At 35.7% G+C, this 27,806-nt stretch overlaps 1 protein-coding gene and 1 long non-coding RNA gene across 2 annotated transcripts; both read left to right on the top strand.

The window, feature by feature from the left end:
• The first annotated feature begins 2,029 nt into the window (after positions 1 to 2,029).
• Positions 2,030 to 7,277, top strand: LOC107771148 (cytochrome P450 71D8-like). The gene is made up of 3 exons (XM_016590473.2): positions 2,030 to 2,549; positions 6,780 to 6,922; positions 7,053 to 7,277. Exons 1-3 carry the CDS (start codon positions 2,030 to 2,032, stop codon positions 7,275 to 7,277), a joined length of 888 nt encoding a protein of 295 aa, XP_016445959.2.
• Positions 7,278 to 17,479: 10,202 nt separating this feature from the next.
• On the top strand, positions 17,480 to 22,945 carry LOC107769900 (uncharacterized). The gene is made up of 2 exons (XR_001644502.2): positions 17,480 to 18,133; positions 22,668 to 22,945. It is a non-coding gene; the product is annotated as an uncharacterized LOC107769900 (long non-coding RNA).
• Positions 22,946 to 27,806: the final 4,861 nt, after the last annotated feature.

Raw genomic sequence — 27,806 nt, 5'->3', positions numbered from 1 at the left:
TGAAAGAGAGACTACACAATGAGCAAATATCAGAAAATGCTCGAATGGATTTAGTCCTCCAAACCCTTGCCTCTGCCTCTAATCCCTCTCCTTCCAGTGCTCCCTAGACAGTGTGTCTTCTGTGTCAAGTCTTTAAGTTTGGTTTATTATGATCTATTTTGTGGTCAAGTCCCTCCGTGTCAGTTCTTATGGTAATGTTTGTGGTATTTTTTTTGTCGTTCAAAATTGTGGATGGTGGTAGTAACATTGACTCTGCTCCTGTTGAAAAATCCAAATTATGTCAATGCAAGTTTTTTCCTTTTTGCTGTTTATGCCTTGTCTCTAGGCTCTATTTTTAGCCATGTTGTGTGCATACAAGTGTCATGAGTTACCTCACGCTAGAATTCTTTTTGCTATATGCTTGTTGATATTCTTTTTATGATGCCAAAACAGGGAAGAATAATGTGCATAATTGAATAATAAGGGGAATATAGATTCAGGGGAAAACTTAAGGTCTTTCTGGTTCACTGTCTGGTTCTGTGTGGGTATTTTTAGGATTTTTAATTATAAGTTTGTCATTATCAAAAAGGAAAAAATTGATAGGTTACAAGTACCTTATTTTATGTTTTGATAAAATAACAAACTTACTGTCAAGAACCAGATAAGGAACCTCTTACATATTCTCAAGACCTTAAGATCAAAAGATTCCAACTTGGGATATGCTTCAACTCCTCAAAGTCAGAGGAAAAGCAGAGGGAACAAATATCTATCGTTTCCCGAGGAAACTGCATAAGTCAACTGCCCAGTTGTAAAGTTGTTGCCTGCACACGCTACAGTACAAAAACAGTGCAACAACTAACCTTATGGGGAATGTCTTTTACCTACTTTGCTTACATCATCCCAAGTGATGTCACAAATATATTATTAACATCAAGGAAGGTAAAATACATCACTTGAACACTTAGAGAATTTACTCAAGCATTTTCATGGTCATTGATCATCAGAAAATAATTCTCAAGTGCATCAAGAACAAAGAACAACACTACCACGGACCAGTTCCCTGCAACAAGTCATTGTATGTCCTTAGTTGAGTTGTAACTTTATAATAGTCTTCAATTGTAATCCCTACTTAGCTTGTTTAGAAGTATTATGTAGGAAACCCTTTGTAAATCTTAAACCTTTGTGTTTGATTCTTGGCTAGAGTTAGTCGAGTTGTAAAGTCTTTGTAATAGAGTTATTACGAAGTGACTTGTAATAGAGTATTACAAGTTAGTGAGGGACTAAGAGGTTAATTCCTAGGTTGCATAGGTTGTAGTCTAAAAGTTGCTCAGTAGTGAAGTTGAAATCCTACAAGGGTATGTCATGGGTTTTAATCCCGTTGAGCTGAGAATTTTCCACGTAAAATTCTTTTTGTTATTTACTTACTGCAGTGTGCGTGTGTTCTATTGAAACTGATCTATAGAGTTTGGTGGACCCTTAAATTCTATCGGGGTAAGTTTCACTGAATCCTAAATAATATAAAAGAGTGTACATAAATATATTTGGTTATCGAAATCAAACTTCAAAGGAAACGTGTGTTCAAGAAATTAAATAAACAAAAAGTTGCTTACAAAAAGAGTAGCAATCATTCTCCAAAGGATATATCTGCTATTTCCTCCTCCAATAATAATATGGAGCTACAACTTTATTCTCTTGCTCTTGCTCTTTACTTTTCCTTCTGAGTGTGAAGTTATTTAAGAAATTAGCAAAAAAACCTACTCTAAACTTGCCTCCAGGTCCATGGAAATTACCTCTCCTAGGTAACATTCACCATTTAATAAGCTTATTACCTCACCATACTCAGAGATTTAGCCAAAAGCACCGGACGTTAATGCACCTGCAACTCGGTAAAATCTCTACGATAGTTATTTCGACTCCTCAAGCAGCCAAAGAGGTATTAAAAGTTCAAGACATCGCATTCAATAATCGGCCTGAGCTTTTAAGTGTCAAGATTTTGTGTTACAACTATTCGGATATTGCTTTTGCACCCTATGGAAATTATTGGAGACAAATGCGTAAGTTGTGCACGTTTGAACTCTTGAGTGCCAAGAATGTACAATCATTTGCCTCTATAAGGGAAGAAGAAGCATTCAACCTTGTTGAATATGTGAAATCAAAATCTGGATATACTATTAACCTTACAGAAAAGATGTATGCTCTTACGAATGCTGTAATTTGTAGTGCAGCATTTGGGAAGAGGAGAAAAGATGGATCAGCATATTTTATGTCTTTGATAAAGGAAGCGTCTTTAATGGTAACAGGTTTGGATATAAGTGAAGTGTTTCCTTCACTCAAATTTTTGCATGCTATTACTGGGACAAAAGCAAAATTAATGAAGCTTCACAAAAAACTTGACATGATAATTGAAGAGCACAAGGAGAAGCTGCAATTAGTAAGCATGAAAAAGGATGGTGAAGAAGAATCAATTAGAAAAGAAGATTTAGTGAATTTGCTATATTTAAGACTCCAAGAAAGTGACACTCTTGAATTACCTTTCACCGCAGACAATATCAAAGCATCCAGTCATATTGGTGAGATGTCTTTAGTTTCTTTTTATTTTTTTACATTAGTCCATTGTAAATAAGTCGTATTATTATTCATTCTTGAAATGGCTGCATTTTATCTGAATTTCGGCTACCAAAGTAAAAATAGCACGGTATAGCTAGTTTTCGGACCGGTCATTCAAAAGTAGCCAGCGTTTACGAAGCCAATGAAAAATAATCACTATTTTGCTGCAACAAAGACAGATCCAGCATAATATACTGGAGTTCGGTGCACCTGTGTATGAACTCCAGCATATTATGCTGGGCCGGTATACTTTGCTGACTCCAGTATAATATACTGGAGACTGGAGCACCGGTGCTCCAAACTCCAGTATATTAGACTGGACAATTATACTTGCTGGAACTCCAGTATATTATGCTGGAATTCTTGTGTACTTATGCTGGAACTCCATCATATTATGCTGGAGTTCTAACATACTTATCCTGGAACTCCAGTATAATATGCTGGAGTTCAAGCATACTTATGCTGGAACTCCAGTATAATATACTGGCGTATTTTCCGGGTTTTGAATAATATTTTCGCTCAGATTTATCTTACATGAAAAGTGACTAAATTTCGATTACTTTTGAAACATGGTTATTTTTGAACGACCAGTTGTAAATCTAACTATTTTTGAATTTCTCCCCTACCAAAGGGTACGTGTATGCTGATTATTAATAGAGATTTAAATAATACACACTGAAATAAATATGTTTTAATTTTTAAAATATGATAGCAAGTTATTTATTATTTTACCAGATAACTAGTTCATGCTTATTGAAAAATACTAATTTTACGATACGTGCGTTGCACGTGTAAAACGCGTCTATTAGTAAGAAAATTGTATATGACGAGAACGAACTATGTATAATAGCAGTTAACGTCCAAATAAATTCAACATGCAACTGAAATGAAAAATGAGTGCATTTACATTGATGTAATAGGTGAATTCAAATATATTGGATATCTTCTGAACCTGCAACCACCCCCCGCGGGGGAGGGGGGGGGTAATACATGTTATGTTAATGTCTGAACCTGCAAACGTCAGCACTTCGATTAGTTCAGGTAGTGATATAGCATTTATAATTATAAATAATATATTTTATGATTTAATAACAGTTATGCTGTTGTATCTTACCTAATATCTCTTTATATACAATATTTAAAAAAATTTTAAAAAAATTATTTAAAGAAAGATTTAAAAGAAATACTTAGAACCACTAATAAGGATTTAACATATTAAAAAAAATTATGTACTGACGTATGTTAATCCAACCAGAATACGCCTACTACTAAACTATTAATTTAGACATTTTTTACCTTGTCACCCCTTCTAACCTAGTTAGAATCCTCTGATGTTGCAATTTTTTATGGAGAACTACAATCCATCATCACTAATATTGACGAACATAAATTATTTCTTGTTGGTGTGTAAATCGAAAATTTTGACTTTCTACATTTATGAATTTATTTGGAGATCATACATAGAGCAATATCATATAAAATTGAGGATTACTATGTTTTTGTTCACATATACAAGAACACACCTCATTGATTAAGCATAAATTTAAGCACAATAAATTTAAATTTTTAATAGTAGCGTAAATATCAAATAAAGCTGAAGTAGTTATCTTAGTATATATTTAAGTAAATTGATATTAAGAAATATCTCAATCTCAAAGCTTAAATAGTAAAAAAAAAAATATCATTGCTAAACTGCAAAAAAGCCATATAACTTTCATAATGTAATAAATTAGACATCACAATACAAAATAAAATATTATTTAAGAGATCAATAAGGAGAATTATTTACCTGAATCAATAAAAACTGTTGAAATTTTGGGTAGATGCAAGATCATCAATTGCCAAGGACTATTCTTTAAGAATACAATTTTTGATATTGTGATATGTATTATATAGTCAATTAAAAGAGATATTTAAATCTAAATTTTTCTTACAAAATATGAACAACTTGAGGTAGCATAACAATTAGTAATTAAAACTATCAAACACAAAGTGCAAATAATCTTAAATTAATAAAATTTTCAATTTATATGAGTTATGAAATTTAACCATGTGACATATGTGACGATCCAAAGAACTTGTACAACATTTGTATATGAGTCAACTTTAAACCAATAATCATATATAGGACATTGTAAATAAAATCACAATTGATAAACTTTCAATATGTAAATGTATATCAATAATGCATTAATGACCATGATTACATAACTTCAAGAATATAAAACAAGGTAGAAAATTTTACCTAAATTCACAAGCAAATTTACCTATACGTACGTTGATACTATAAACAGTTTATAATAAAGAATATAGAATAATGACTTCTTTATAAAAGTGATTAGCTCCTCCTTATTTTAACTGTTTTAATTCTAAAATTTTAGAAACTTAAATTGAATCCTAAACATAAATAAAGCGAGACACAATGTTACCATAAACTATGATTGATAAACCAATATTAAATTAAATCCTAAACCTACACAAAAGAGACAATAAAAAATGCATCTTAAACCGATACAAAAAAATAATAGAAAAAAGACAATACCATATTAAAAGTGAAGAATCCAAAGAATCCTAAAAGTAAAGGAAACAAAAATTCAAGAATCCTAAAACTAATGGAAACAAAACCAAAGGAAAATAAAATGTAAGGCAAGAATAGAATTCTAAACCTAAAAGGAAGAACGCAACGGTTTTTGATGTTGGCCAAAAAAAGTTAGATGATTACAATTACAAGTATATCCAATGTAGTTACAAAGAGTAAAAAAAGGCGAACGATATTTCGATAGGGTCTTGCATTTAATATAGTACTAGTCTCTATGTTCGTGCGATGCACGAAATACCTTGTGTCAAACATCAAAAGTAATAAACTTTCACTTGCATATATATTCTAAAATTACTTGTTACTAAATATGTGTGAATTTCATAATCGATTAAAACAAAATGAAGAATATGTAAAAAGTCACTAAATATTTGAATTAGAAGGATATATCTTTAGGGGAAAAGGAATTAATGGCATAATCATAATAATTTACTCATATTTTTGTTTAATCCTACATAAATCTATAGACTATTTTGATATAAACAATAGAAAATAGAATTACAATTAAAGACTACCTCTTGATTTTGAAGCCTTACGTCTTTAGGGGGAAAAGGAAGTAATGGCCTAATTATAATAATATACTCATATTTTTGTTTAATCCAACATAAATTTATAAATGTTTTTGGTATAAACAACAGAAAAAAGAATTATAATTAAAGACTACCTCTTAATTTTGAAGCCGAAAAAAATAGGCTGCTAATTATGTATTCTCCACATTTAAACTTACTCTATTTTTTTGTTTGTTTTAGATATTGTTAGGATGGCATTGGAATATTACGTTATGGCTTAAGTTTTTTTCCCCAATGAAATTTAAGAAGTTTTATTATTAGTTGGTAACAAACTCCTATATTTTAGGCACTATAACTTTATTCACGTTATTTTATGGTTTTAAAATTTTAGCATTAGTTGGTTTCAACCTCCTATATTTTAGGCAGTCGATGTTACAGTTTTATCCCATATTCCAATTTTTTTTTTGAAGAAATAATTCAATTGTGAAGGGTATAAAAGTCGGACAATATTTTGAGGATATTTTTGTCGTTCAACATTTAGCGTTTTAACATTCGTGCTTTTATAATAATATAGATAGATAGATAAATACATATAATTACCGAATAAAATGACCTAATTGTGTAAATATTTTTTATCCCATTAATCATAGAACTTAAACTCTATTAATAGAAGCCCATTATCAATATTTTTGAAAACATTTACTAAAAGAACTGATGATCATCATTACTACTACTAGAAGTCCTTTGGATAAACCATAAAGTACTTCTCTATTCCATTTTATGTGTCATTTTTTTTTATTCGTTAAAAAAATGACGCATTCTATATTTGAAAATAATATAATTTTAACTTTCTTATTTTATTTTTAATTGCATTCTTTTATAGCCACGTAAATTTCATGGAAGGTTTAAGATCATAGACTTCAAAAGTTATTTTTCTTAATCTATTATATGTTGAATCAAACACCATCACATAATTTGAAATCGTTGGAGTATTTATGTAGGTCAAAGTTACAAGATATTCATTTGATGAGTTACCTATAATTTATAAGTTGCAAGTAGTAATAATTGCATGCAGGACATGTTTTTAGCCGGGACTGAGACTTCAGCAACCGTTCTTGATTTGGCAATGGTAGAAATGATGAGAAATCCCAAAGTTATGGAAAAGGCACAAATAGAATTGAGACAAATTCTCAAGGGAAAAAGAAGAGTAACAGACACTGATTTAAAAGAAGTGAGATATCTAAAGTTAGAAATTAAAGAAACTCTAAGGTTAAATCCCCCACTTCCTTTGTTACTTCCAAGAGAATGCAGGGAGCAATGTGTAATTAATGGATATGATATAAATTCCCATAAAAACAAAGGTAATTGTAAATGCATGGGCAATTAATAGAGATGTTGAGTTTTGGGAAGATGCTGAGAGCTTTGTATCAGAGAGGTTCAATGATAGTAGAAATAATATGGAATTTATAGGACAAGAGTTTGAGTATTTACCATTTGGAGGAGGAAGAAGAATGTGCCCTGGAATTTCATTTGGTTTAGCCAACATTGAGCTGACTTTAGCTCAACTTCTTTATTATTTCAATTGAAGCTGGCTGAAGCCTGAGGATCTTGATGTTACAGAAACTCCTGGTTCTAGCTGCAGAAGGAAATGTAATTTGTACGTAAATAATGGAATAATTGATAGCTAGAAATTGTGTAGCAGATGAATAATTAAGAAGATGAAAGAAAATGTAAGGTACTTAATTCAAGTGTGATTACATATCAGTAATAAATGCTCTGTGATCATATCTTTTCCCTTTTCACAATTTTAATTTCCTCAAGTTTGATGTACTTTTGCAGATTTGAGTCCTCCCCGGTTCCCACTCTGATATTTGATCAAATTGTTGGTTGCATCAGTTTGATTTCATATCCATCTCATATTATATAACATTGTGTTAAATTTTGAAACTTTGAATAGTTAATGAAATATATGATCATTTTCATTTTGTACTAAGATTAACTTCCATATATTCAATTTTGCTCTTAGTAACGTACAGTTGAAGAACATCCTAATTTCTACGAATTAAGTAGGGTAATTACATAAGATAGCCCTTTAATCGCATAAACAAGTGTAAGAAGAGAAATTTTTTGGAATTATTTCATGATTAACTATCATTGGGGATACTTGTATTAACTTCTCAACCAAAGTTTAAATAAGTTTTGAGTAAGTAGATTTCTCAATCAAAGTGAATACACATAGTATGGCAGATTAAAAAATTGGGATAATAAAGCAAGGCAAACTTGTCTTTATCAACCAGGGTTTACGTCTACAAATTAATCAACAATATTTTATTAGAACAGGAGGATGGACCATTAATGAATTAATGATGTATTAATCAAATTGATTGTAGAGTAAAAGGCCACCCTCTTCATGATGTTCATTTTTTTTTCAATTTGGTGGCACTTTCATGGCTTCAGCTAGTTATTACCAAACCATTTACAACTCCTTCAAAATAATATGTCATCTCTTTTAATTTCATCCTTCACTCCTGTTTAAATGAGACTTTCTGATATTTAACAAAATCAACTTTTAAATCTTCCTTACATTTAGTATCCATGCGAATACTGGCTAAGCAATATTTTAAATATATAATATTTCTTTTCCTACTTATCTAACTATGAGCAAATAAGTTTCACTCTGGAAACAGTTTATAGGATAAATTTTCCCTATTATAAAATCTTTCTTGACAAAATCAATCCCAAGTTAAAGACGTAACGTTTTCTAAGTTTGGACAATATTTTGTTTGTTATAAAATAATAAAAGCAGAAGAACAATATTGCAGAGAAAGAGAGAGAAAATTCTTATTGAATTTTGGGATGATTTACAATGGGATAAGACCCCTCTATTTATATGAAAAATGACTTAGCCATAAAGTAAAACTCTCTACAAGATAGACATTCACTCTAAATAGAATTCTATTCATAACACTCCCCCTTGAATGTCTACTCGACAAGTAATGTGCCTCAGTAAAACCTTAACTAAAATAAAACCCAATGGGAAAAAAAATTCTAGAAAAGAAAAAAGAGTACACATGTTTAATAATACGCCTTTTGGTTGCCTCGTTAAAACCCTTGCAAGGGAAACTCAGTGGGACAAAACCTTGTAAGGGAAAAAGAGTGCAACGCGCATTAACTCCCCCTGATGAGAGCATCAATTCACATCTTTGAGCCTTCGCATCCCGATCTTGTACACTAGTTTCTTGAAGGTTGATGTTGGTAGAGATTTTGTGAACAAATCAGCCATATTATCACTTGAACGAATCTGTTGCACAGTGATATCACCATTCTTTTGAAGATGATGTGTGAAAAATAACTTTGGTGAAATGTGCTTTGTTCTATCTCCTTTTATGAATCCTCCCTTCAATTGAGCTATACATGTTGCATTATCTTCATACAAAATTGTGGGTAACTTGTCACATTTCAAACCACATTTGTCTCGAATAAGATGTATTATAGACCTCAACCACATACACTCTCGACTTGCTTCATCAATAACAATTATCTCGGCATGATTAGATGAAGTAGCCACAATTGATTGCTTACTCGATCGCCAAGATATGGCAGTGCCTCCACAGGTAAACACATAACCTGTTTGAGATCTAACCTTGTGTGGGTCAGATAAATACCCAGCATTAGCATAACCAACAAGATCAGGACTGCAATTATTGCCATAAAATAAGCCCATACCGGTAGTCCCTTTTAGATACCGCAATATGTGATTGATTCCATTCCAATGTCTCTTTGTAGAAGCAGAGCTATATCTTGCTAAGATATTAACTGAAAAAGTTATGTCGGGCCTTGTAGTATTAGCAAGATACATTAGTGCACCAATTGTACTAAGATATGATACTTGAGGACCAAGTAACTCTTCATTCTCTTCTTGAGGCCGGAATGGATCCTTATTCACATCAAGTGATCGAACAACTATCAGAGTACTTAATGGATGTGCTCCATCCATATAAAACCATTTCAATACCCTTTTTATGTAGGCAGATTGATGAACAAAAATTCTGTTTGCCAAATGTTCAATTTGCAAACCAAGACATAATTTTGTCTTTCCTAGATCTTTCATCTCGAATTTCTTCTTTAAATAATCAATTGCCTTTTGGAGTTCTATAGGAGTTCCAATAAGGTTTATGTCATCAACATATACGGTAAGTAAAACAAATTCCGCTGTTGTTTTCTTTATAAAAACACATGGGCAAATGACATCATTTATATAGCCTTCCTTTAATAAATACTCACTAAGACGATTATACCACATTCGTCCTGATTGCTTTAGACCATACAATGATCTTTGCAATTTGATTGAAAATATTTTCCGGGACTTTGAATTATTTGCTTTAGGCATTTTGAATCCCTCGGGAATTTTCATGTATATCTTATTATCAAGTGAGCCATAAAGGTAGGCAGTAACCACATTCATTAAATGCATGTCAAGCTTTTCATGGACAGCAAAACTAATGAGATAACGAAACGTTATAGCATCCATAACGAGTGAATATGTCTCTTCATAATCGACACCAGGCCTTTGTAAAAATCCTTGTGCAACAAGGCGTGCCTTATATCTTTGTACCTCATTTTTCTCATTTCTCTTGCGTACAAAAATCCATTTATAGCCAACATGCTTAACACCATTAGGTGTTTGGACTACAAGCCCAAAAACTTCACGTTTTGCAAGTGAATTCAATTCTGATTGGATTGCTTCTTGCCATTTTGGCCAATCAAGTCTTTGTCGACATTCTCCAACAGATTGAGGTCCAAGATCCTCACTTTCTTGCATAATGCTAGATGCAACATTATATGCAAAGACATAATCCACCACTATATCCAATCGATTCAAATTTGTCTCAATATCGATTGGATTTATTGATAGTTCCTTATTTTCTTGAGTCTCGGGCTCAGTGGTTTCCTCATGAATCTCAGAATTTATTAAATCGTGGATTTCTTCGTAAGATTCTTTCGTAGTGTCATTTTGATCATTTGTTTTCCTTTTTCTATGATTTCGATCCTTAGAACCTAATGGTCTACCATGTTTTAGGCGTGCTTTTGACTCATTAGCTATGACACTAGAAGATTGTCCAACAGGGACATCAATACGGATTGGAACATTCTATGCAGGGATATGTGATTTTGTTATCCTTTTCAAATCCGTAAATGCATCTGGCATTTGATTTGCTATTCTCTGCAAATGGATAATCATTTGCACCTCTTTTTTACAAATAGAGGCACGTGGATCAAGATGAGATAATGATGGATTTTTCCACAAAAATTTCCGTTTGGTTTCACCAACTTCTCCCCCTAATTTTGGGAAAAGTGTCTCATCGAATCGACAGTCTGCAAATCGAGCAGTGAATAAATCCTTCGTTAATATTTCAAGATAGCGAATAATGGAGGGCAATTCAAAACCCAACATATATTCCTAACCTTCTTTGCGGACCCATTTTGGTGCGATATGGCGGTGCTACAGGCACATATACTGCGCATCCAAAAATTCTTAAATGGGATATATTAGTTCATGACCCAAAACTAATTGCAACGAGGAATATTTATGATAATTTATCGGTCTGAGACGAACTAGCATTGCTGCATGCAAAATGGCGTGACCCCAAACAGAAGTGGGCAGCCTCGTTTTCATGAGTAACGGTCTTGCTATCAATTGCAGACGTTTAATTAAAGACTCTGCAAGACCATTTTGAGTGTGAACATGAGCTACATTATGTTCCACTTTTATCCCAATTGATAAGAAATAATCATTAAATGCTTGGGATGAAAAATCAGCAGCATTATCAAGTCTAATAGACTTAATTGGATTATCGGGAAATTGTGCCCGTAATCGAATTATTTGTGCCATTAATTTTGCAAATGCGAGGTTGCGAGATGACAATGACACACATGAGACCATCTAGAAGATGCGTCTATTAAGACCATAAAATATCTAAACGACCCACTAGGTGGGTGAATAGGTCCACAAATGTCCCCTTGTATACGTTCCAAAAATGCAGGGGACTCAATTCTAACCTTTGTTGGTGATGGTCTAATAATTAACTTGCCTTGATAACAAGAAGTGCAAGAAAATTCATCATTTAAAAGAATCTTTAAATTCTGTAATGAATGCCCTTTTGAGTTTTCTATAATTCGTCTCATCATAATTGATCCAGGATGTCCCAATCGATCATGCCAAAGTACAAAAGTATTGGAATCAGTAACCTTTTGGTTTACGGTAGAATGTGCCTCACTTGCACTAATTCTTGTCCAATACAGGCCACAAGATAAAGATGGAAACTTCTCAATAACCCTCTTTTGGCCAGAGACATTCTTGGTAATGATGAGATATTCAAGATTATTCTCATCTATTGTCTCAATATGATATCCATTTCGACGGATATTTTTAAAACTCAACAAGTTCCTCTTGGACTTGGAGGAGAACATTGCATTCTCTATAATAAGTATTGTTCCCTTAGGCAGGGCTATAGTAGCTCTCCCAGAGCCCTCAATTAATTTACTACTACCAGAAATTGTAGTAACATCTGCCTTACACATACTTAAATAAGAGAAATATTTCTTCTCTTTGAATATTGTATGTGTCGTACATGAATCAATTAAACAAATATTTTTACAATTGAACTTTGATCAAAGTTTGCTTTGTGGAATATTCATATTTGCTTCCCATAGGTTGACATACAAAAAATATATATGAATAAATATAAGTATTTTCAAAGATAAAGGAAAAGTGAAGTCAATAACTCAATAATGACTTATAATGCAATTTCGAGCAAACTTTGTTTATGATACGAATAATTACATAGCAAAAAATAATATAATTATGCCTTTCATTGAATGACTTAATAGTCTTGCACAATAGGAAAATGCAGACGAAATTGGATCAAAAAATATACTCATTGACTTGTTCAATTAATGTGTCAGATTTAATCAAACTGGCATACGCTAATTTAGGAATGAATTATGATTAATTGATTGAGCGAAAATCCGTATTGGTGTTTGTGACATAACCAAGTTTTGTTTAGGAAAGAAACTGTAATGGTTCACATGAACATGTGCCTTTTGTGTGATGCTGAAATTTTTCCGTACAATTAGCAACTTAGCATGTCAGTTGCGAAAAAAATAAAGATTTGAATTTCCTTGAAAAAAAAATTTAAGTAGCCTTCACATAACCTCTTGGTTATTTGCAAATCATAACGTTACTTTAATAAAAAAAAATATATTAATCTTTGAAAGTTAAGAAAATTGAAACATTGTTTAAAATGAATACTAACACTATTCCATAAAATAAAAAATATGAATTGATACTAATGACTACTACTCATGTAAAGAATTATCATTACATGATGTCTATTCACTAACTAATACAAATAAGCAAAATAAAAATAAAATCAACTACTCAATCTTCTTTAACCAAAGATCCATCACCGATCAAGTGGTCTATTTTTCCATCAGGGTGCTCAAAGAAATCTGCCGCATCCAAGTGAGCGATGTCAAAATCATTGTTAGAGACAAAATTGGCTTCAGGGCCTTTATTCTTTAGAGATGCTTGATAAAGCTCAACCAAATGTCTTGGTACACGACAAATATTTGCCCAATGCCCTTTTCCACCGCAACGATAACATTCAGTTTCTGAACTATTTGCCTTTGGCTTCTCATCTTTTCCTTTCCACTTTTGGTGATTATTTTTCTTTGGGGGGTGATTAACACCAGGAAAAAATCTTCCTTGTCTACGACCACGGCCACGACCACGACCACGACCATGACCACGAATAGAGTCACGACCTTTTCCACGCTTAGCATAATGGGAATACACCTCATCCACTTCAGGCAATGGTGTAGACCCAGTGGGTCGATTTTCGTGATTTCTCATGAGCAAGTCGTTATTTCGCTCAGCCACAAGGAGAAGAGAAATCAACTCAGAGTACTTCTTGAAACCTTTCTCTCTGTATTGCTGTTGCAAGACCATATTGGAGGCATGAAACGTTGTGAACGTTTTTTCAAGCATATCATAATCAGTGATAGTATCTCCACAGAGTTTCAATTTAGAAGTAATTCTGAACATTGCAGAATTATATTCAGAAACAGACTTAAAGTCTTGGAGCCTCAGATGAGCCCAATCATATCGTGCTTGTGGAAGAGTGACCAACTTTAAGTTGTCATATCTTTCCTTTAAGCCATTCCACAAAACAAGTGGATCTTTGACTATGAGATATTCTATTTTCAACCCTTCATCAAGGTGATGACGCAAGAAAATCAAGGCCTTAGCACAGTCTTGGGTGGATGCTTTAGTTTTGTCTTTAATGACGTCTCCAAGACCCATTGCATCTAAATGGATTTCAGCATCCAACACCCATGTCATATAGTTCTTGCTAGAAATTTCAAGGGCAACGAACTTTTTTTTCATAATATCAGTCATAATTAAAAGAGGAGAAAAGTTGTACCTTAATCTTCTTGAGACGGTAGAGTCTCGTGCTGATAACGTGTTATAAAACAATAAAAGTAGAAGAACAATATTGCAGAGAAAGAGAGAGAAAATTCTTGTTGAATTTTGGGATGATTTACAATGGGGTAAGACCCTTCTATTTATAGGGAAAAAATGACTTAGCCACAAAGTAAAACTCTCTACAAGATAGACATTCACTCTAAATAGAATTCTATTCATAATATTATTTAATTTTTCGCTTTTTTATTTGCTTACTAAAAAAGTCCAATCGATAAACATGATCCTCACCAACTGATAGTGAACATGATCGAACAAGTAACTGAAAGACAACCTCAATTTAGTCTCAATAAGGAAATAAAGATAAAAGCGAAATCCTCATTAAGGTAGGTGAAGGAGAAATCTGATGCACGTTAACATGGAGAAATCTGATGTTAACACTACAGAAACATAGTGATCAGTATTTGGTGACCTACTTATCAAATTAATCGAATAGGTAAATTTGGTCCAAATTTTGTATTTGTTTTAAGAAATTCATTATTTAGAACGCAGTAACTTAAACAAACTAGAATCTTAAATTCATATCTGGCTCCGCCTCTTGTGGCATTAAGTCCTTGCAATAACCTTAAAGGAAGTAATAGATCGAGCAGGCACAGAGCCGTCTCTATTTTATGACTGTTATATATACTGGATTTGGTGAAGACTATATATGAGGGTTATTGGAAAACCTTTTTAAGTGCTTAAATTTCAATTTATTAATTTTCTTGGCCTTCTTAATACTTAATCAAGTTTTAGGCTTTTGTGATAAAAGACCCTACTAAGAAGATAGGGACCTATATGTAATTAGTGAGACTTAGAGGATGAAATTATAGTATAGGAGAAAGTGAGAAGTTAGTTTGTTAAAATGAGCAGTTAATGCTCTGACAGTGTTAGCTAAAAATGAAAAATACGAGTTTCCCTCTTCCTTCTCTCTAACTCTCTCTCTCTCTACAAATCACATACAATTTACTGAGAATTGGCGGTCTTCACCTCTTGAATCTTGTAAATTGACATAGTATCAGAGCGACAATTGTTGTAATCGTGTAGATCTGAAGCTCGTTCCTGAAAATTGAAGCTCAACAATGGCGGAGAGTGAGGTTGATCAATTATCCCATAATCATCTTCTATTCCTTCGAAAAATCTTAAAAAGGTTATTGGAAAACCTTTTTAAGCGCTTAAATTTCGATGTTTGTGCCCTATTAATTTTCTTGACCTTCTTAATACTTAATCAAGTTTCAGGCTTTGTTGGGGGAAATGAATTGAGGCACTAAATTATAAATGCATCTCTGCATTTTACAGGGCTGCCATATTACTATATAGTGAGCAACAACAATAACAACCCAGTAAAATTTCATTACTGGGGTTTGGGGAGTGTAGTGTGTACACAGACCTTACTCCTACTCCGAAAGAGTAGAGAGGCTATTTTCGAAAGACCCTCAGCTCAAGAAAACAAAAGACAAAAATGAGACAATATTAGTATCAGAAAAGAAATCATGTGAAAAACAGGAAAATGAAATTCAGAAGAAAGATGCAAAGCAAAAACGATAGCTAGTAAATAGTTCCTACGCTGAAAAGTGAAATACTAAGACACAACATTGCCACTAACTATCTTAGACAAAAACCTTATCAGACTGGTCTCACAATGGTACAAAGTAAGGAAAGACTCAAACTACCTCCTAACCTACAACCCTAATACTCGACCTCCACATCTCCCTATCTAGTGTCATATCCTTGGAAATCTGAAGCCTCGCCATATCCTGCCTGATCACCTCTCCCCAATACTTCTTAGGCTGCCCTCTACCTCTTCTCTTACCCTCCACAACCAACTGCTCATATCTCCTTACCAGCGCATCTGGGCTTCTCCTCTGAACATGTCCGAACCATCTGAGTCTCGCTTCCCCAATCTTGTCATCAATGGGAGCCACATGCATCTTCTCCTGAATATCATTAATTCATCATTCCTAATCTTATCCATTATAGTGTGCCCGCACATCCACCTCAACATCCTCATATAGTGAGCAATTTTATGAAAATATCTCACTGTATATAGTGAATTTCATTTGATTAGTTAAGCAATTTTTTTGAATAGGTAGTGTAGTATAAGCCAGATTAATGCTCCTAATGAGATGCTCAGATTACAGTTGTTGCGCGGATCATCAAGCCTTCGCACTGTATTTCCACTTGAGTGATTGCCAAGATCCTCTTGGTGTCTTTCACCGTTATGTTCGACGTGATCCCTGTATCAGTACTCCTCATCTGGTGATGTATTGGTTAGATATTTGACATCATAAAACATTAGATCGAACATGATAATAGAATACAAAACGAATAAAGATTAGAAATAAAATAAAATAAAGAGTAATAAGGACAAATCACGCGTATTTGCTTGAGCTAGCTTGGACTATAGACAGATCAAGGTTTAAATGATTGAATGAACCCGAAAAAGAATTTAGGCACAAGTAAAAAATTTAATAAAGACTATATAGAAGAAATTTATTAAATTAGGAATAGAAATGTGGTAGGAGCCTTTTTCACAACTCATAAACTCTTGAATCTCTCTACATCATAGTTACCTCTCTACAATTGAAAATATATAGTAGCACCCCTATTTATAATATTATAAACCAAATTTGACTAGAATCTAGAAAACCTATTCCCATATGATTTCGACTATGAATCCTAATTAGACATGAATTAAATAAACTAACAAATACCAAACCCTAGACAACTTAGTGTAAGAACGTGATTTTTGCCCGACTAAAAATACTCCTACAAATTCACAAAAATAGGATTTTCTAATTATTTTTAATTTCTGTAGAATTTTTAGGAATTTTTTTGTTAATTGTTGTTTGCATTTAGTTGCATATTTAACGTTTTAAAATCATGAGAAAAATACCAAAAATGTCTAAAATATTTCATGCATAGCATTTTAGGTCTTAATTGCATTTAGGATTTAATTACATGAGTTAATTGCATTATCAAATAAAAATCACAAAATAATAGTTATTTTTACATATTTAACTTTTAGTTTTAAAATTAGTACTTTCCTTTCATCAGTTTAAGTTAATTAATTATTTTAATGTAGAAATAGAATATTAAATTAAATTCTAAAAATTAGATATAAATTAGAATTTAATTTAGGTCTTATTAATTTGAGTATGATTTAAAGTAAGGAAAAAGAAAAGAAAAAAAAAGGAAAGGAATTAAGGTCTTCAATAGAGTCTGAGTCTAAAAAATAATTTTAATAGCCCAAATCACCAAAGATTGCCCCAACCCAACCTCCTACCTGGTCCAGCCCCACCAGTACACTCAAGCGACCCCAGCCGTTGATCAATTATGATCTAACGGCTGAGAACTAACCATTCCATCCCTTATTAGTGTCCGAATCCAGCTACCCCCAAACCCTAAAGACCAGCCCAGATTCCTTCGACTCCCTCTCTCACCCTTAGCCTTAAACCACCGCCGAAAATCGCCCACGGCGGTGGCACATCACCAGATAACCCCAAACTAATACCCTACAGCCTCCATCCTCCCCTCAGTCAAATCCCTCAATAATTTTCCCAAAAAAATTGCCTAAACTCCATGAATTCCAAATTTAGAAATCGTAAAAACCCTAAAGTTTTCCTTTTGTTTGATTTGTCCTTATTTTGGCTCATTTGGGATCGAAACCTACATCAGTCGACTTCTATTGACAATTGCACGATTTTGTTGATTTCATTGCCACAAAACCTTGGTCAAGCTCCTCTGGATTGCGTAGTTCATCCCCACCTTGCCTCGCTTCTTTATCGGGCCAGCAAGAGATATTTGTTGCATACCAGCACTGTCTCGTATGGAGAAATCCGGCCAGTGTGTGTGTGTGGCAATTTCTCCGTCTTGCCGGAAATCCTTTTTCTTCTCACAATCCATTGGAGCACTTAGGTATCTCTTCCCTCTGTTAATATGTTAGTAGTGTAGGTTAATTTGTATGTAATTTTCCAAATTAGTTCATTTTCAATAGTATCAATCTATCATGCCTTCACTTTGTTTTGTTTTTATTTTTATTTCTTATTTTTTATTTCTTTCTGTTTTCTTTCTATTTTTGTCTGTTCTGAACCTTGTTTTTTTAGTATCTCTGTTTTGTTTGATTTAAGATTAATCAGAATAGTATAGTTCTTTATAGTTTTGCATTCCTATTTAGTTAATTACCTAACTATGTGTTTAAAGACAATTAATTAGCATGATTAAGGGATGGTTATTAATTCTGTTTGTTATGGATTAGTCCCATACATAGTTAATGGTATAGGTTTTGATTCCACATTCTAATCATTTCATCTGCCACAGAGTTTTGCTTTTTAGTAGGTTTGGTTTATAAAATTGTGGGGCTTTAAGTTCAATGCAAAAAAAGGTTTGGGGGTGAGAAGGGTAACAAATAGAACTTAAGGGGGCCAATTGAAAAATAAGATTAGGGGGGAATTTCAGATAAGAATAAAAAAAGTTTCTAGAATAGGGACAACTATCCCAATTGGTTAAGAAAAGATGCTGATATCGATAATATCTGATAAAAAGGGACAACTGTACACAAATTGGTTAAAGAAAGATGCTATTTTCCTTATTTTTAGGGGTTGTACCTTCCCTTATCCCTTAGCACACTCTCACTCTATATAAGTCTCACTCACACACTTATTTTAGGGGATAGACAGATTTTTACACACGAAAACTCTCTAAAGTTCAAATTTTTTACTGATTTTACACTGATTTATGAGAGTTCACTGTTCTTCATTTTTTTTTATAAAAGAAAACTTCTGAAAAACCAACTCTGGGATTTCAGAAACAAAAAAACTAAAGGCTTCCTAGTTTGTTTCATTATCTCACAGTCGTTTTCCAAGTTCTGAGTTCAAATCTGGTTGAGCTACCTTCTCTGTTTGTTTGCTGCTGTTTCTGTCAAGCTCATCCCATTTCTAGTTGTGCTTGTCAAATTTAGATTCTTATTTTCTTGTTTGTCACTGCTGTTTTTCCAGGTATCAATTTATGCTTCGAAAAATGAAATGACTGTTAAATGCTATAATATTATGAAGTTCCTGTTATCATATGAATGTTTGTGGTATAGATGAATGCTTCTCGTAATAGTTAATCATTCAGTTGTGTCGATAACTGCTTTTCAATGATGGTTTAGCGAGTTTGAGTGAATTTGGAATGCTCTCTCCCTCTTTCAATGTGTAAAACTAGCATGTTTCTATAGTTATTCGTGCTATTCATGAGTAGATTTGTTACTTGTTCTGCAGTTTAAAATATAGTTATTTTCGTCAGTTTAGATCGAGTGTTTGTAGTTGAAACGAAGCCAGAAGAGGTGTCCATCTCATGATTTGATGTATAGATTCACATGCACTTGAAATTTTCAAAACATGAAGAAGAAAAAAGGGCTGGACTCAACTGCATAATGTATTAATTCACTTAGTGTAGTGTTTGTTGTAAAATTCGAATGCATTTCTTGTGTAAGTTTAAGGATTTGCATGTAGCAAGTTGAAAATGAGCTGTAGTGACTTTGCGATAATCCAAAAGGTCATCACTTGTTTTAAAAGTAAATTCTGCATTCCGAGGCCTTAAAAACCTCTTTCGACATCACCTCAATTTGCGTTCGCTGTTCGAGCACGTAGCCGGAAAGCCATTTGTAAAAATCTATGAAAAATGATGAATTTTGCATTTAAAATGAGTTTAAGTTGACTTCGGTCAACCTTTTGGGTAAACGGACTCGGACCCATGATTGGACGGTCCCGTAAGGTTCGTAGAAAAATATGGGACTTGGGTGTATGCCCGGAATCGAATTCCGAGGTCTCAAGCCCGGGAAATGAATTTTCAAAGAAAATTATTTTCTGAAATTATTTATGAGATTTGGAAATGAATTGTGATTAAAACTTGATGGTATTGGGCCCGTATTTTGATTTTGGTGCCCGGTACAGGTCTTATATGTTATGTAAGATAAGTTTGTGAAATTTTGTAAGAAACAGACTTGAAACGACGTGAATCGGATCATTTTTTAGAAAATTGGAAATTTAAAGTTCTTAAGAAGATTTCATGATTTTGATGCTAAATTCATAGTTGTTTATGTTGTTTTAGTGATTTGAATGCACGAGCGAGTCTGTATGATATTTTTAGATGGGTGTGCATGTTTGGTTTGGAACTCGAAGGGCTCGGGTGAGTTTTGGATAGGCCACGGGGTGGATTTTGGACTTGGTGAATTGCAGACTTTCAGTTGTTGCATTGCAGGCCTGCAGGCTTCGCATTTGCAAAGCTTGGCTCACAAATGCAAGATTGTAAATGCGAGAGGTATGTCGTAAATGTGAAAGAAGCCTAGGCCAGCCTACCTCGCAATTGTGAGGATTCTATCGCAAATGCGATACTTCCCCTTTTAGCCAGTCATCGCAAATGCGACATATCCTTCGCATTTCTCACTCGCAAATGCGAGAACCCCTTCGCGAATGCGTGTATATCAGAGGTCAGGGTTCACAATTGCGAACCCTGGTCGCAATTCCCATATCTGCAACCTGCAATTTTTATACTTAGCCGAAAATCTCCCATTTTTCACACTCTTTCAAAACCAAAAATCTCTTGGGCGATTTTTCAAAGACAACTCTTCTTCCAAATCGATTGTAAGTCAATTTTAACTCATTTCCTTCAATTATTAACATCTTTTCACATGATTTCAACTCAAAATCAATGATTTTCATGGAGGAAATTGAGTGTTTTGGGTAGAACCTAGGTTTTTCAAAAATTGGGGATTTGGACCTCGATTTGAGGTCCGATTTCAAAATAAATTATATATTTGAGTTCGTGGGGGAATAGGTAATTGGGTTTTGGTTCGAACCTCGGGTTTTGACCCTGTGGGCCCGGGGGAGATTTTTGCCTTTTTGGGTAAAACTTTGGAAAACTCATTTTCATGCATTGGAGTTGATTCATTTAGCATTTATTGATTTAATTAAGTAACTTGTGGCTAGATACGAGCGAACTGGTGGTGGAATCAAGAGGTAAAGCTATAGTTGAGACGTGAATTGTGTTCGTGGCATCGAGGTAAGTGTTTGGTCTAACCTTAGCTTGAGTGATTAAGAGTCGAGTCCTATTTGCTATGTGGTATTTGTCGAGTACGACGTATAGGCATGGTGACGAGTATCTATACGTTGGTGTCAAGTATGCTCGTCAGTCTTATTTTGTGATTATTATGGCTTTGTTGTATTATTCATGCTTTAATGATGATTTCTATTGTTGTGCAAAGTTTGTGGAAGTAGTGGTGACATTTGAACATTGAGGAGCGTTGGCTCAAGTTGTACAATGAAATGTGAAAGTATAAGTGGAAATTGAAACTTTTAGAGCATTGACTCAAGGTTGTGAAGTGAGTTGTGAAGTAAAAGTGAAAAAGAGAAGAGAATCATTATATTATCTCCCTTGCCGAGAATTTATTGTTTTGATGTTATCTCCCTAGCTAGGATGTTGATGCTTCTTTGATGTTGTTCCCTTGTCGGGACTTGATTGTTGAACTATTGTTCCCTTGCCGGGATTCTTACTGTAGTTTCATTTATTCCATTTCCCTATTGTTTGTGATTGTTATTTGGGTGAGGAAGAGTGTTAAAGCACGAAGGGTGATGCCGTGCATGATTTGTGACGAAAGAGTGTAAAGCACGAAGGGTGATGCCGTGCCACACGATGTACCATTCTATGCCAATCATATTGATTTTATGGTGAGGATGAGAGTAAAAGCACGAAGGGTGATGCCGTGCAGTTTATGTTGATTCTTATGGTGAGGACGAGATTAAAAGCACGAAGGGTGATGCCATGCACTTGTCCTTGATTTTCCTGTTTCTTGCTGATAATTGAGTTGTGTTGTCCTTTACGTTTACTTAGTGATTTTTCTATTGTTACTTGATTTTATTTCGATGTTATAGATTCCCTTACCCCATTTGCCTTGTGATTTGTTACTTGGGTGAGGAAGAGTGTAAAACACGAAGGGTGATGCCATGTATTGTTTTGGTGAGGGAGTGTTAAAGCACAAAGGGTGATGCCGTGTATTGTTTTGGTGAGAGAGTGTTAAAGCACGAAGGGTGATGCCGTGAACTTGTCTTTGATTTCCTGATTTTTATTAATAATTGAGTTACGATTTCTCTACATTTAATTGCTGGTTTCTAATTGATACTTGTTGTACCCCGCAACATGATTTCCCCTTCCTATTTTCGATTGAACTATGGTGATCCTCATAATTATTTGTTATTCTTCTGTTATTATTCGGTGTTTCCCCGCAACATGTTTCCCTCCCATACTTGACTATATATTACTGTTCTTCTTTTTCACTGTATATAGTTAAATTGCACAGTTTATTTGGTAGTCTGGTCCTAGCCTCATCACTACTTCGCCGAGGTTAATCTAGGCACTTACCAGCACATGGGGTCGGTTATGCTGATACTACACTCTACACTCTTTTGTCCAGACCCAAATGTTGTAGACTTCGGACCGTAGTAAGATTGCTGATTCTGGTTCATCAAGCGACCCGAGGTAGTCCTACAGGCGTTCTCAGGCCTTGACGTCTCATTCTATGTACTATTCATGTTTCTTTCATGTATTTCCAGAGACAATGTTGTATTTATTTCTTTCAACCTGTATGTGTAGTACTCTTAGACCGTATGTCAAACTGTGACACTAGTTCTGGGTAGTCGATGCTCAAACAGTTGTATTAGACACATATTCAGATAATTTATTGCTTTCTTCCACTTATTGTAATTTCCGCTATTTACACTTTATTGCTTTATAATTGTTAAGGAATATAAATTGGAAAAAGGAAATGTGTTCAAACAATCGGCTTGCCTAGCTCACATTAGTAGGCAGCATCACGACTCCCGAGGGTGGGAAATTCGGGTCGTGACAAGTTGATATCAGAGCTCTAGGTTAAATAGGTCTTACAGTTCACAAACAAGCTTAGTAGAGTCTAAGAGATCGATACAGAGACGTCTGTATTTATCCCCCAAAGGCTACAGAGTTAGGAAAAACTTCACATCTATTTTTTCCTGTCGTGCGATTTTGTCCTCTCAATGCTAAATTGAAACATCTACTCCTGTCCTTTCGTGAATGGCGAGGTCACGTACCGCTTCTTCCGCCAAACAACAACACAGACCGGTGTTAGATCAGCTATATCTTCGGAGGCTTTGCGGAGGTTGGATAGGCTTTGCCTAACTCTTCACTACTACTTTCAGCGGTGCATCTTCTGAGGATCCCTAGGATTATCTGGACAGCTGTCATGAGGTTCTCAGGAACATGGGGATAGTGGAGATCAATGGGGTCAATTTTGCTACTTTTCGCTCGTCTGGATCTGCCAAGACTTGTTAGAGAGATTATTGTTTGGCTAGTTAGGTCATCAGCTTTGGCTTGGGATTAGTTTTCTCAGCTATTTCTGGAGAAGTTTCGTCCTGTCACTCAGAGAGAGATCTACCCGAGGCAGTTTGAGCATCTCCAACAGAGTTCTATGACTGTTACTCAGTACGATACTAGGTTTAATGATTTGACCCGTCATGCTCTTCTTATACTCCCATTTAGAGAGAGAGTGAGGATGTTCATTTAAGGACTCATTCAGCCCACTCAGTTAGTTAGAGGTGGAGGTAGAGGTATTAGAGGTGGAGGTATAGGTGCTAGAGGTGGAGATAGAGGTATTAGAGGTGGAGGTACAGGTACTGTTCCGGTTTGTAGTATAGATGTTTTGATTTTATTTGATCCAGGATCTACATACTCTTATGTGTCATCTTATTTTGCGCCATATCTGGTCATGCCTAGTGATTCTTTGAGTGCTTCTGTTTATGTGTTTACACCGATGGGTGATTCTATTGTGGTAGATCGAGTCCATCGTTCATGTATAGTTGTGATTGGGGGTCTTTAGACTCGTGTAGATTTGCTTCTTCTGGACATGGTTGATTTCGATGTCATATTGGGGATAGACTGGTTATCACCTTATCACACTATCTTAGACTATCATGCTAAGACTGTGACCTTAGCCTTGCCGGGTTTACCTCATTTAGAGTGGAGAGGGACTACTAGCCGAGAAGGGGTGTTTGTCTTATTTGGCATATGTTCGTGATTCTAGTGCTGAGGTCCGTTCTATTGATTCTGTGCTCGTTGTTCGCAAGTTTCCTAAGGTATTTCCTTTGGACCTGCCGGGTATGCCGCCCGACAGGGATATTGACTTTTGCATTGATTTGGCTCCGATCACCCAACCCATTTCTATCCCGCCGTATCGTATGGCCCCGTCTGAGTTGAAAGAGTTAAAGAAGAAATTGCAAGACTTTCTTGAAAAGGGTTTTATTAGGCCAAGGGTTTCGCCTTGGGGTGCGCCGGTGTTGTTTGTTAAGAAGAAGGACAGATCGATGAGAATGTGTATTGATTACCGTTAGTTGAACAAGGTTACAATCAAGAATAAGTATCCGTTGCCGAGGATTGATGACTTGTTTGATTAGTTTCAGGGTGCCAAGGTATTTTCGAAGATTGACTTGGGATATAGCTACCATCAGTTGAGGATTATGGCATCCGATGTCCCTAAGATAGCTTTCTGTACTCGGTACGGGCATTATAAGTTCTTGGTGATGTCATTCGGTTTGATAAATACCCCAACGTTTTTATGGATTTGATGAACCGAGTGTTCAGGCCTTACTTGGATTCATTCGTGATAGTCTTCATTGATAATATTTTGATCTATTCCCGTAGCTGGGAGGAGCACGAGCAGCATTTTAGAGTGGTTCTTCAGACTTTGAGGGATAGTCAGTTGTATGCTAAGTTTTCGAAGTGTGAGTTCTGGTTGAGTTTAGTTGCATTCATGGGTTATGTTGTATCAGTAGAGGGTATTTAGGTTGATCCGAAGAAGATTGAGGTAGACAAGAACTGGCCTAGACCAGTATCAGCTACAGAGATCCGAAGTTTCTTAGGATTGGCAGGCTACTATCGTTGGTTTGTGGAGGGGTTTTCGTCTATTGCAGCCCCGATGACCAGGTTGACCCAGAAAGGCTCCTAGTTCAGATGGTTGGACGAGTGTGAGGCGACCTTTTAGAAGATCAAGACAGCTCTGACTACGGCACCGGTGTTGGTTTTGCCCACAGGTTCAGGGCCTTATACGGTTTATTGTGATGCATCTCGTATTGGACTTGGTGCGGTGTTGATGCAGGATGGCAAGGTCATTGCCTATGCTTCACGGCAGTTGAAGATCCATGAGAAGAACTATCCGGTTCATTATTTGGAGTTAGCAGCTATTGTTCACGCGTTGAAGATTTGGAGGCATTATCTGTATGGCGTGGCATGTGAGGTGTTCACGGATCACAAGAGTCTGCAGTATTTGTTCAAGCAGAAGGAGCTAAATTTGAGGCAGAGAAGGTGGTTGGAGCTATTAAAGGACTATGATATCACCATCTTATATCATCCGGGAAAGGCCAATGTGGTGGCCGATGCTTTGAGTAGGAAGTCAGCCAGTATGGACAGTCTTGCTTATATTCCGGTCAGTGAGAGACCGCTTGCTTTGGATGTTTAGGCTTTGGCTAATCAGTTCATGAGGTTGAATGTTTCTGAGCCCAGTCGTGTGTTAGCTTGCATGGTCGCTTGTTCCTCTTTATTGGAGCGTATCCATGATCGGCAGTATGATGATCCCCATTTGTGTGTCCTTAGAGACACGGTGCATCACAGAGGTGCTAAGCAGGTTACTTTAGGTGGTGATGGAGTTTTGAGATTGTAGGATCGAATTTTTGTGCCTAATGTGGATGGACCTGAGAGTTGATTTTAGAGGCGGCCTATAGTTGCCGGTACTTTATTCATTTGGGCACCGTGAAGATGTATCAGGATTTGCGGCAGCATTATTGGTGGAGAAGAATGAAGAAGGACATCGCTGCATATGTGGCTCGGTGTTTGAATTGTCAGCAGGTTAAGTACGAGCATTAGAGACCTAGTGGTTTGTTCCAGAAGATTGAGATTCCTGAGTGGAAGTGGGAGCGCATCATTATGGACTTCGTTGTGGACTCCCACGGACTCAGAGGAAGTTCGATGCAGTGTGGGTTATTGTTGATAGGCTGACCAAGTCAGCACATTTCATTTCTGTGGCAGTCTCCTACTCTTCCGAGAGGTTAGCTGAGATCTATATCCGGGAGATTGTTCGTCTCCATGGTGTTCCCGAGTCCATCATTTTGGATCAAGGTACGCAGTTTACCTCCTATTTATGGAGAGCAGTTCAGCGAGAATTGGGCACACGGGTTGAGTTGAGCACAACGTTTCATCTTGAGATGGACGGATAGTCCGAGCGGACCATTCAGATTTTGGAGGATATGCTCCGAGCCTGTATCATTGACTTTGGAGGCTCGTGGGATCAGTTTTTTCCTTTAGCAAGGTTTGCCTACAACAACAGCTACCAGTCGAGTATCCAGATGGCTCCTTATGAGGCTTTGTATGGTAGGCGGTGTCGGTCTCCAGTTGGATGGTTTGACCCGAGAGAGGCTCGATTGTTGGGTACAGATCTGGTTCAGGATGCCTTGGACAAGGTCAGGATTATTCAGGATAGACTTAGTACAGCTCAGTCCAGGCATAAGAGTTATGCCGATTGCAAGGTTCGTGATTTGACATTCATGGTCGGTGAGCGAGTATTGCTTCGAGTGTCTCTTATGAAGGGCAGGATGAGATTTTGGAAGAAGGGCAAGCCTAGCCCTAGTTTCATTGGTCAGTTTGAGATTCTTGATCGAGTGGGTGAGGTGTCTTATAGACTTGCGTTGCCGCCGAGTGTCGCGCCCCCTTTTTCCCCTTTCCATTGGAGAGGAGTTCGGGTTTCGACATTCATGGGGTGTGATGACTCATTTCCTTTGGGAATTGGGTATTTGAAGAGTCGCCACCTAACGATTTTAAGGTGCGTTAGGGCACCCATATGGTTCAACTACAACTATGTTTGATAATCAGAGATAGGGTAAGGGCTTAAAATTATCCTAAGGGGAAGGTGTTTGGCACCCCTCAGGATCCACTAGTGTGGTTCCCGGTCAGACAGTTTTTGTGAATTTGTGTAATTAGCAAATAAACAAATAAAGGCTCAAGTAATAGAGGATTTAAGTTTGAATACACAAGTGTTTGACAAAAACGATTAATAAAATCAAGGTTTTGGAAAGAGTTATAGTGTAAGCGTGCTTATAAAAATAAAGGGGTTGTCCTAGGTTTGTTTACAATAACAATCACATCAATGCAATACCCGGTATGACACTCCTCAGAAGAGGGAATACACGTGGTAGCGCCCTGGTCATCATATCCATATCTACCCTCCCCACTTTGTGAAGTTATTAAAGCGAGGGTTGGTCTCAACCTCTATTGCATGTTGTTACCCGTCCCATTCCTATCAGTCCCGGAGGAATTTTAGGACTCCTATTCCTATAAGAAGGAGGTTCTAGGCTGACCCTTAGGTTTAAAGGTAAAATTCTAAGGTGACATACACAATATATAAAACTGCAATTAGGGGAAACATATAAGCAAATAGAAGGCTCAGTTATACCTCCGTAAACAATGCACATAGACAACACGACTTATATACAATTAAGGTCTGAGTTTAGAATCCTAAATCAGGGTGTTTAAG

This window comes from Nicotiana tabacum, chromosome 3 (genome assembly GCF_000715075.1).
Source record: "Nicotiana tabacum cultivar K326 chromosome 3, ASM71507v2, whole genome shotgun sequence".
In the NCBI taxonomy this organism is placed as follows: Eukaryota; Viridiplantae; Streptophyta; class Magnoliopsida; order Solanales; family Solanaceae; genus Nicotiana; species Nicotiana tabacum.
The sequence above is the reverse complement of the archived record's forward strand: the minus strand, read 5'-3'. Positions and strand labels throughout refer to the sequence as shown.